This window comes from Malania oleifera, chromosome 7 (genome assembly GCF_029873635.1).
Source record: "Malania oleifera isolate guangnan ecotype guangnan chromosome 7, ASM2987363v1, whole genome shotgun sequence".
Taxonomy (NCBI): Eukaryota; Viridiplantae; Streptophyta; class Magnoliopsida; order Santalales; family Ximeniaceae; genus Malania; species Malania oleifera.
Window position 1 is genome coordinate 91046001 of NC_080423.1, and position 12330 is coordinate 91058330.

The 12330-nt window shown below is 36.1% G+C and overlaps 1 protein-coding gene across 1 annotated transcript in view; it reads left to right on the forward strand.

Moving 5' to 3' along the window:
- Window positions 1–10024, forward strand: part of LOC131160927 (extensin-like) — a 40700-nt gene extending 30676 nt beyond the window's left edge. Inside the window, exons 3-4 of the mRNA XM_058116800.1 lie at window positions 9243–9770; window positions 10015–10024. Of these exons, the coding sequence (XP_057972783.1) occupies window positions 9243–9770; window positions 10015–10024 (538 nt within the window). The remainder of the gene's footprint in view (window positions 1–9242; window positions 9771–10014) is intronic.
- Window positions 10025–12330: the final 2306 nt, after the last annotated feature.

Consider the following 12330-nt stretch of genomic DNA (forward strand, 5'->3'; position numbering starts at 1 on the left):
ATGTAGTGTATTATCATTATGATGTATTAGCCTTATTATTATCATATATATATATATATATATATATATTATTTTCTATGTTTCTATTGTATTACAATATTTACTATTTCTAGTATTTTTGTATTATTGTATTAAGTATTTTCGTATTTATATCCCTATGATTTTATTGCGGGGGTATGAGCCTTTGGGCATCACGTACCCTAAGCTCTGAGGGAATATATATATGTATATATTGTATTTATTTTTATTTATTTATTTATTTATTTATTTTTTTATGTGTATTTATAAATTCATAAGAAGGAGTAATTTAAAGAATTATTAGATTAACTTAGGGATAATTTCAAATTAATTAGGTACCGTTCGTAAGAACGGGCACGTAGGGGGTGCTCGTACCTTCTTCTCGCGTAACCGAACTCCCGACCTCAACTCTGGTAATGTAGACCGATTCTACCCCTAACGGGGTAGTAATCATGTGTTCTAACCGCACTAAAGGTTAGTGGCGACTCCAACATTCCATGTATTTTCCTTAAAAATATTTAAATAACTTTTAATTTCGCTGCCCGGGACCTCGCGACAGCTGGGCTACTCCGCTGGGGACATTAGAGAGTCGAGCCATTAATTAATTAGAAATTATCCCAAGTTCAAATTTAATAAATCTTTTAATTACTCCTTATTTTGTGAATATTGTAATTTGTAAGTAACTTTGATGAATTGTAGATATTTTGCTTCCATAATTTGTAAATAACCTTAATTAATTAAAAATATTTTGTTTCCTAATTTTTTGAATATTAATTGTGGATATTTTGTTTCCAAATATTTTGAATAAACATATTAATTGTAGATATTTTGAATAAGCATATTAATTATAGATATTTTGTATACTAATCGTAAATATTTCGTTTCCTTATTTTTTGTTTCCAAATTTTTTTTTTTGAATAAACATATTAATTGCATATATTGTGTTTCCTTATCTTTTGAATATATATATTAATTGTAGATATCTTGTGTCCATATTCTTAATAGAATGTGAATAAATGTGGGGATAGCGGGATTAGGTTGAAATTTGAATTCACACACTCTCACTAGCCCTCTACCCGGGCTTCACCCTTTAAGATTAGAAAGGAGCACAGTACCGTTAGCCCTCATGGGACAAGGTCCTTGGGGGCGCGCGAACCACTCCGCTCAGTTTGAACTTTGTCCAAGCCCATTGGGTGAGGATAGGGTTTAGGCTGGGAACCTTTGTATATAGGGATTAGAGCTTACCCACACATACTTGTATATAGTTTTCCTTAACTAGGATAGTGCCATGACAAACCCTGTATATACATACCTACCCTAGGTTGGGACATCCTTATCCCCATACCGTCTATTATATATATGCTGTGAGATACCTTGTATTATACCATGCATGCTGCATCCATTTTAGAATTACATACTACTTAGCCAATATTCTAAAAAAGCCCAATAATGAGACCATGGCCCATCCTTTCAAAAAAAAAAAAAAAGGAAGCACTTGGCCCAAACATTTTAAAAATATGGGTCGGCCCAACCCTTTTCAAATAACTCGGGCCCAATTCTTTAAAAACAAATCTTGGGCCTGACCTTTTCCTAAGCAAAAACTCGGCTCATTCCTAAGTTTCAAAAAGGGGCAAACCCAGATTTCAAAAGAGGACTTCAACCCCATTGCCTAAAAATTTGGGCCAACATTTTTTCAAGTGATCCAAGCCCAATTCCTTTTCAACTAGGGCCTTAACCCATCATGAAATAGCTCGAAGCCCATATTTTAAAATACTTGAGGCCCAAGTGCACACTAAAGTCCACAAGTCCACATTGAATGAATCCAATGGGTTGACTAGCCTGGGTCAACCCCAATCTCAGAACATAATTTGACCCTTTATAGAATCTGAGGTACATGGACCATCATCAAGGAAATGAATGGGTAAGGGAGAAATTGAATTGAAATCGTGACCCATCAATGGTCATGTTAATCTTGACCCGTTTCATTAGTGGGATTTTTTCTAGAATTCTAGCTAAGTGGTAATTTAGGACATCATATTCATGCATTTCATTTCATACATAGTCATGCACGATAGGCTGCATGCACGTTTATATCTTTGTTTGTATATGTAAGTGCACTAGTTGCATTCATGCATAAACACCTATTGCATACCCTAATCATGCATCAAAACGCTTTCACTCATGCAGTACATAATTGTGCATTCATGGTTCTAAAAAAGGAAATTTTTTGGTTTTCAGTTCCTAATCAAAGAGGTGGTTTGAGTAATATAAAGCAATAATTGAGACCACCACGCATCAGTACAATACCAGGCGAAGAGCGAGAGAAATGAGTGAACAATTGGAAAATAGAGTCCGGGGTCTAGAACAAGGACAAGAAGAGATAAATAACAAGATAAGTAAGGTTCTAGAGTTACTGATGAACAAGGGAAAGGCAGTGCATGTTGATCCCGAAGTAGATGTGGACCCCGCTCATCCCCTAGGGTTCACCCCAGATCATGGACAAACATCAATTCCGCCGCCTGGTGTCATGGGGGGTCCACCGCCAAATATGCCTCCTTTCATCCCTACCATGCCAGCACAGGGGTTCCCAGTAGTAGGAACTCCTCCATTAGTACCTTCTGATATGGGGATCAGCAAATCTGAGGCTGAGCGTCGTTGTGACGTATTAGAAAAGCGCTTAAAAGCAATGGAAGGTTCTAATACTTTTGATTCAGTTAATCCAAATGACCTTTGCTTGGTGCCTAAAGTCACCCTGCCGCCAAAGTTCAAAATGCCGGACTTTGAAAAGTTTGACGAGACCCGGTGCCCTCGAACACATTTAGTGATGTACTACCAAGCAATGGCCGTATACTCAGACGATGAAAAACTAATGATGCATTGCTTTCAAAGCAGTTTGACCGGGTCCGCCATCCGTTGGTACATTCAGCAAGATAAGGCTCGGGTCCGCACTTGGAAGGACTTGGCCAACGCCTTTGTTACTCACTACCGCCATGTGACGAAAATGGCGCCTGATCGAATGACTCTACAAGAGATGGAGAAGAAGTCCACCGAAACATTCAAAGAATATGCTTATAGGTGGAGGGATATGTTGATCCAAGTGGACCCCCCGGTGAGTGACCGAGAGGCCATCTCCTTATTCGTGAGCACATTAAAAGACCCCTATCGTACGCACCTTCGGGGAGCAACTCCCCATGATTTTATGGATATTGTGGCTACGGGAGGAAGAATTGAAGGCGATATCAAGGTGGGCCTAGTCAAGGATAGTGGCTCGGAAAATGGTTTAGGCAAAAAGTGGACTAATAGGAAGAAGGAAGAAGAGGCACAAATGATATAGGGGCAATTTAATTGGAAGAATCAGTACACCAGAGGTGGGAACCAATGGCCCAAGAGAAACTTTGGTTTTGAGCCCATGGTAAATCAAACGGCGCATACAGGCACAAGGCCCCAGATTGTTCACTCTAGTCCACCGAATCAGCAAACACAAGACAGGTTTGTGACCAGAAACTTCCGAAGGGTGGACCCCATTCCCATGACATATGCCGAATTATTTCCTCAGCTGCGGGAAAAGGGGATGGTATCTGCAATCCCTGGGATGCCCGTTGCGAACCCTCCTCCACAGTGGTATGATCCTGGGGTTCGTTGTGAGTACCATGCTAACTCTCCCGGCCATACTATTGACCGATGTTGGGCCTTCAAGCATAAAGTGCAATCATTAAGAGATGATGGATGGTTAGCATTCTACGACAAGCAACCGGGAATCCAGGGGAATCCTTTGCCCAAACACGAGGAAGGAAGTAGTTGACATATCCAGGAGGTTCCCAAATCAATGGTTTCAGTCATTATCCGCCGAGGCTAAAGTGATGGAGTACTGAACTTTTGACTATCTAATCCTTTTCAGTTGATGTTCTTTTGTTTTCCATTGTTATTTGCTTTTCGTAATCCGTGGACGCCTGTGTCTCGGAATAGTTTCTATTCTCAATAAAATGAATTATGCATTTCGTTATCTCACTTGCATCATGAGTCCCATTGCCAAATTATGTTTGCTTATGTTTCATGCCGGAATAGGGAAAGTAATATTGCCAGTGTTCATGAGCTAGAAAGAGATGTTAAAGGATGAAACAATCATTGAATTCAGACATTATGAAGAAGTTTTTTTTTTTACTTTCCAAGGAATTCAACGAAGTGGCTACGCTGTTCTGATAATTTCCTATCAATTAATCACTCATGTTTTGATCAAATGATGGATGGCCCTCTTTGGCCGACCAGTTATCCCTAAAAAGAACCCAAACATCGATTTACCATTTGTTAACCAAATTGAGCCTGAATGTTAAGCCAGCTTTTTCTTAAAAGTCAGATCACCAAAAATCCAACCTGGGTTTGGGTCCCTTAACGTTTGGCAAATCATTTGAGACAATAGTCATTACCAAAAGGATGGCAAGCCATTATTCTGCTACCCAAAAGAAAGTCAAAGAATAAATCCCTTGCCAACCCCTTTTGAGCTTGAAAGATTCATTTCTTGATTAACCCGTCAAAGGATCACACTCCACACTGGGCAGTTTTTTTTTTTAAAAAAAGATTGGTCCCAATTGAAGTTCAAATGAAAATGAAGTCAAGATTCCTTTATAAAAGAAAAAGTGAAAGTTGCAGTAAAAGAAGGAAAAGAAGAAAAACAGGAAGAAGAAGAAAGAGAATAAGGGACTTACTACATATGTGATCTTTGACCAAGTTACCCTTGATAAAATTGATGATTTTGAGCCTTATGTAATTCCTTTCTTCTTTAACCCATATCCTTAGCCTACATTACGGTCCAAATGAAAGTCCTGACCAGATTGGTATACGTTGTTGTCTCTAATGATTTGTCAGACTCAATACTGAGTCTGAACTACGTAATGACCTGATCCTGAAAAGGTACGTAGGCAGCTTGTTGAAATAACAAGTTCGGTCAACATCTTGCAAAACACCTCAACTCGAACTAGGGGCATAAAACATTATTTGGGGTGGTATTTTTGAGCCTTAGTTTCCCTTTTATTCTAAAATCCTACATCCCTAAGCCTACGTTTCGTCCCGAGTCTTAAAGACCATCTTGAGATCAAAGCATGGGTTGATGGAACTGGGGCAGTTGAAGAGAAAGACAGTCATCTAGGCTGGGAAATCAACGTTATACGACTTTTGAATACTGGTATGAATTTTTCCCTATGATAGCATTGAAACATGTTAAAACATTTATTTTGTGCAAATGGCCTTTGATTTAGCAAGTTGACGTCATAGTTGTATAATCATTTCTCGTTCCTTAAAAAAAAAAAAACACTTTTTACTCTTTAGAGCGTTAAAAAAGGATGGATAGTCAAAGAGTTTCAAAATCACTAATACTTTCTATGAAAAAGATACCTTTGGAGAAAGAGCAGTCAAACTAGGGCAAATGTTATGTCAAGTTCAAAAGGACTCCAATAATAGAGTCAAGATCGGTGGCAGATGAATTTAACTGGGGCAAATTTCGAATTGAGTCTCAGTAGGTCCCATTCAAGCACCTTCTTATCAGATTGGAATATGAAATCAAAGTCAAGATCAGCTGTAGGTCCATTCAACTGGGGCAGATTTTGTGATTTTCATTTGAGCTGAGTCAATCACTTTCATGACTGGATGAATAAAGAAGATTAAGCCAAGGTCAGTTACAGATCCATTCAAATATGGCGAGCTTCATGTAGAGACCAAAGATGAGGTCATTGATCACAAGCGCATTGGGAGAAAAGATTCATGCATTGCCTCAAATTTCATACATTGTCATGCATTTCATGTATTACCTAAATTTCATATATTGTCATGCATACCATGCATTACCATACATCTCATGCATTGCCATGTAATTTATGCATCACCTAAATTTCATGCATTGCCATGTAATTTATGCATCACCTAAATTTCATGCATTGCCATGCATTTCATGCATTACCATACATTTCATGCATTACCATGCATTTCATGCATTATCTACATTTCATGCATTATCATCCATTGCATGCAGTACCTACATTTCATGTATTCCATACATTTCATGCATTGCATTATATTTCACACATTACCACACATCTCATGCATTGCATGTATTACCATGCATCCCATACATTGTCATGCATTTCACGCGTTACCATACATCTTATGCATCACCATTGTGCGCTTCATGCATTACACAAAAAAATAAAAAATATATATAAAAAATGCATACATATAATCATAAGTTAGTAACATGCTATCAATAGCAACATATCACTGCATTATAAGTTAGCCACATGCATACATATAGTAACATATCATCGCATTCTAGTATCATAAGCAATAATAGAGCACCCTTCACACTTGTCTTGAGCTATCGAATGATCATTTGACATCCTTGATAGAGAGATTTCAGTTGTGTTTAATCCTGAGCTGGGGTAGCTGACCCCAAGCACACATTGATTTACTTGAAAAACTGAGGCAAGTTGACCCTAGACACACATTGATTTATTTTGAAACTAGGGCAACAGACCCCAAAGACAAGGGGATTCATTCATTGACATTCAGACTTTACCCCAAGAGCATTTTTCAAATAGAGTAACAACTTTCCAAACTTTGCTTTCACACCTTGTTACTGGTTGAGGTGGCTCGGATCATCGTATTCACTACTGCTCGGATTCTTACATTCGAAGCAAGCCATCATTGTGTCCCATGGCTGGATCATCGTGTCCCTACGGCTCGGATTCTCACATTCGAAGCAAGCCATTATTTTGTCCCATGGCTGAATCATCGTGTCCCTACGGCTCGGATTCTTACATTCGAAGCAAGCCATTATTGTGTCCCATAGCTGGATCATCGTGTCCCTACGGCTCGGATTCTTACATTCGAAGCAAGCCATCATTGTGTCCCATGGCTGGATCATCGTGTCCCTACGGCTCGGATTCTTACATTCGAAGCAAGCCATCATTGTGTCCCATGGCTGGATCATCGTGTCCCTACGGCTCGGATTCTTACATTCGAAGCAAGCCATCATTGCATCCCATGGTTGGATCATCGTGTCCCTACGGCTCAGATTCTTACATTCGAAGCAAGCCATCATTGTGTCCCATGGCTGGATCATCGTGTCCTTACGGCTCGGATTCTTACATTCGAAGCAAGCCATCATTGTGTCCCATGGCTGGATCATCGTGTCCCTACAGCTCGGATTCTTACATTCGAAGCAAGCTATCATTGTGTCCTATAGCTGGATCATCGTGTCCCTACGGCTCGGATTCTTACATTCGAAGCAAGCCATCATTGTGTCCCATGGCTGGATCATCGTGTCCCTACGGCTCGGATTCTTACATTCGAAGCAAGCCATCATTGTGTCTCATGGCTGGATCATCGTATCCCTACGGCTCGGATTCTTACATTCGAAGCAAGCCATCATTGTACTTTGTCGCTCGGGTTCTCAAACCCAGTGCAAGTCATTCTCATATACTTTGGCGCTCGGGTTCTCAAACCTAGTGCAAGTTAGTCTCATGTACTTTGGCGCTCGGGTTCTCAAACCCAGTGCAAGTCATTCCCATATACTTTGGCGCTCGGGTTCTCAAACCTAGTGCAAGTTAGTCTCATGTACTTTGGCGCTCGGGTTCTCAAACCCAGTGCAAGTCATTCTCATATACTTTGGCGCTCGGGTTCTCAAACCCAGTGCAAGTTAGTCTCATATACTTTGGCGCTCGGATTCTCAAACCCAGTGCAAGTCATTCTCATGTACTTTGGCGCTCGAGTTCTCAAACCCAGTGCAAGACATTCTCATGTAATTTGGCGCTCGGGTTCTTAAACCCAGTGCAAGTCATTCTCACATACTTTGGCGTTTGGATTCTTACATTCAGTGCAAATTATCCCTGATTGGCAAAAGCAAACAACACCCGATTGAAAAGCCCAGATAGTTGCGTGGCCTGGCTAAAATAGGCGTCTTTTATCTTTGCAGGCTTGTTACTACAAAAAACGTAGGAGAGTTCCTACCGTTACATTAAAGCAACTAAGCCTACAAAGAGGGGCAGCTGTAGACACCCTATTTTTGCTCTAGCCAAATAGAACAAGGGGTTCCCTTTTTATTATTATTTTATTATTATTATTAGTATTTTTATTATTACTTTCTTATAATTATTTATTTATTTATTATTATTGTTATTATTAATTTACTATATTTATTATTATTACCTTATTATTATTATTATTATTATTATTATTATTATTATTATTATTATTTTATTCAAAATTGATACTTTATTATTATTATTATTATTATTATTATTGTTATTTTTTTTATTATTATTTATTATTATTATTATTATTATTATTATTATTATTTTCCCATATTATTAGTACTTAAATATTATTTTGCTATTATTATTATTATTATTATTCACTTTTATTATTATTACTAGTACTTTTATTATCTTTATTTTATTTTTACTTTACTATAATTATTTTTGTTTTCCATTTATTTTATTGTTATATTATTATTATTATTATTATTATTATTATTATTTTATTCAAAATTGATACTTTATTTATTATTATTATTATTATTATTATTATTATTATTATTATTGTTATTTTTTTATTATTATTTATTATTATTATTATTATTTTCCTATATTATTAGTACTTAAATATTATTTTGCTATTATTATTATTATTATTTTTCATTTTTATTATTATTACTAGTACTTTTATTATCTTTATTTTATTTTTACTTTACTATAATTATTTTTGTTTTCCATTTATTATTATTATTATTATTATTATTATTATTATTATTATTATTATTATTATTATTATTATTACTTTTTGTATTATTAGTCTATTTTTATTAGCATTATTATTATTATTATTATTATTTTACTGATATTATCTTTATTATTTTTACCATTATTACTTATTAGTATTTACTATTAATAGTAGTAGTATTATTATTATTATCTTATGGATACTTATATTATTATGATAATTATTATTATTATTATTATTTCCTTTTTCATTATTACCATAAGAATAAAAGTAAAAAAAAAAAAGAAAAAAGAAAAAGAAAATCAAAAAGAAAAGGTTTTTAGGGTTGTCAAATTTTTTTTTTATATAAGGGTGATACACGGAGGTCAAGCGGCGGGGGCGTAGCCTAGCAAACGGAGCAAAAATTTTCTTTTCCTTCTTCTTCTTCTTCTTCTTCTTCTTCCGACCTCCTACAGCTCCTCACGTAACACAGAAAGGCCAGAGGTCCTCACAGGCTTCCCATCTTCAACTCCGGCCACCAGCAACTGCCCCCCCCTACTGCCATCGCCATCTTCCACATGCATTCCCGGAGCAGGAGAGTGCCGCAGGGACGGAACCAAAACAGACCGTCATCGCTGCAATCCGAGGACCATCCCTGCAGCAGGCTACCTCACGGCCAACACCACAATAGCCCCAGCCCAGCTTCCATCCGACCATCAACTCCACGCCCGAACCTCCACAGCCATCGCAGCCCCTCTACTCTGCAACTCCCGCAGCCGTCCAGCCTCCAGCAGCAACCTCCGGACAGCCACGAGCCACACCAGACCCCTCTGCAACTCCTCTGCCCCGTGCGTCATTCCCTCAGCAAGTTACACCACCGGAAGTCCTCTGTTCCAGCCTCCAGCAAAGCCACGCGCCATCTCCTCTCCTCTGCGAAGAACCACCACCATCAACGCCTGGCAGCTCCCAAATTCCAGTGCCCCTCGCTGCCAGCCCCTCTGTTGGTAAGTTCTCTGCTCAGCCGCCGACACTGTCGCCGCCCATTAACTCCGGTGGTACCCCCCCATGGTAAGTCCTCGGTGAGTCTCCCTGCACAGAACACACACACACAAGCATGCAATTTCATTTTATTTTTGTCATTTTGTTTTATTCTGTTTTTATTTATTTCTCTTCTAATTTTGGTCTTTACTAATATCTAATATTCGGGTTTTTGTTTTGTTTTGTTGTTTTTGTTTTTTATTTATGCAGGTATGTGTAATATTTAGTGTCTTTGTTTTGTAATATATAGCTTTCATGTTTAGACTCTTATTATATGTATTAGTATTATTGTTGGATTATTATTTTTTTTAATACCTTATTACATGTCCATATTTATCGTTTGAATATCGGTGCAAAGTGTTTATATTATCATTGTATTTTCAATCATTGTGATATACTTATTTATTATTTAGGGTATCTATGTTATTGTTGTTTACTATCTTGTGGTATGTTATTTATTTTAGTATATATTGTGTATTTAGGGTTTAAATTATTACGTGTTGTATTTAGGGTTTTAATGGTATATTTAGGGTTTTGTTCATCATATGCTTTATTTAGGGTTCGATTGGTCTCTCATATTGTCATAATATATTAATGGTAAGGTTTTAAATTATTCCCATAATTATTGTCGCGTGTTTTATTTATTAACTTTAGGGTTTAAATTGCTTTCGGTAATATTACTTGTGTAATAGTTTCTATTATTGTATATATTGCATGTGTAGTATAGGGTTTAATTTGTTTCCACATTTTTATTGTACATTAATGGTAAGGCTTCAATTATTTCCATAAATATTATTGCATATATTGTATATTTATTTTAGGGATTGGCTAATTCAATAATTTCATCTTATTTGCTTCCATGTTTGTTTTTAACTTTTAGGGTTTGATTTATTGGCGAGTTCTTAAATGTTTCCTTTATTCTTAATATTAGGGTTTTGTTAGTGCTATGTTAAAGTTTTGATTATTTAGAATTAGGGATTTTGCATGTATTTGTTAAAATGTATTATTATCATATTGTATAGTTATTAAAATTATGATATATATGTATTATTAGTATAGTAGTATTATTATGGTATAATATTAATATTTACGTATTAAGATATGTATATTATTGTGGTATATGTGTATTAGTATTCTAGTAGTATTGTTATAATATATGTGTATTACTATTGCTAATAGTGTGATATAGGTATATTATCATTCTAATAATACTATTATTGTACAATGTTAGTACTTACGTGTTATGATATATAATATTAAAATATTGTTTTAACATTTATATGTTATTAATATTATGAGATATATATATGTATCACTATCATAGTAGAATAGTTATTACATGTAGTGTATTATCATTATGATGTATTAGCCTTATTATTATCATATATATATATATATATATATATATATATATATATATATTTATTATTTTCTATGTTTCTATTGTATTACAATATTTACTATTTCTAGTATTTTTGTATTATTGTATTAAGTATTTTCGTATTTATATCCCTATGATTTTATTGCGGGGGTATGAGCCTTTGGGCATCACGTACCCTAAGCTCTGAGGGAATATATATATGTATATATTGTATTTATTTTTATTTATTTATTTATTTATTTATGTGTATTTATAAATTCATAAGAAGGAGTAATTTAAAGAATTATTAGATTAACTTAGGGATAATTTCAAATTAATTAGGTACCGTTCATAAGAACAGGCACGTAGGGGGTGCTCGTACCTTCCCCTCGCGTAACCGAACTCCCGACCCCAACTCTGGTAATGTAGACCGATTCTACCTCTACCGGGGTAGTAATCATGTGTTCTAACCGCACTAAAGGTTAGTGACGACTCCAACATTCCATGTATTTTCCTTAAAAATATTTAAATGATTTTTAATTTCGCCGCCCGGGGCACATGCGCTCCCGGGACGTCGCGACACGGTTAATTAATAAGATAACTTCGAGGGCTTACTGAAAAAGGTGAGTGCCCTGGTAGCAGTAATGATACTAGAGCAGAGAGAAGCTACTTGTATGGGTGGGTAATCTTCCCTATCGTCGGCTAATTGTGTGTGTGAGTGTAAAATAAGAATTTTTTGATAAATATGTTTATCTTCTTAGTGAACTGGTTATTTTCTATACACTAAATGCATGCTGACCACACAGTAACATTAACTTAATCTTTCCCTTTAAGAGTTGTGCCTCACCCCTACTTTATAAACTATCTTTTCAAGAATTCCTAGAGATCGGGTCTAGCGGGCTAGAGGAGCCAGGTTAGAGGTGTAAATTTATGTAGGTAGTGTCTAGATAAAGATTTTTGTTTTTTTTTAGTTTTATGGGATGTAATTATGTGAAAATGGATATATTTGTGTATAAAGATAGTTAGAACTCTGGTAATGTAATTTGAGGATTTTATATTTTATTTCCACTGCATATATGTGTTTTATATATGGTGAACAAGGTAGTAGGTACATAGATGTCACTAAAGTAGCACTCCAGGCCCACGTGGTGGGTCGAGGTCGTTAC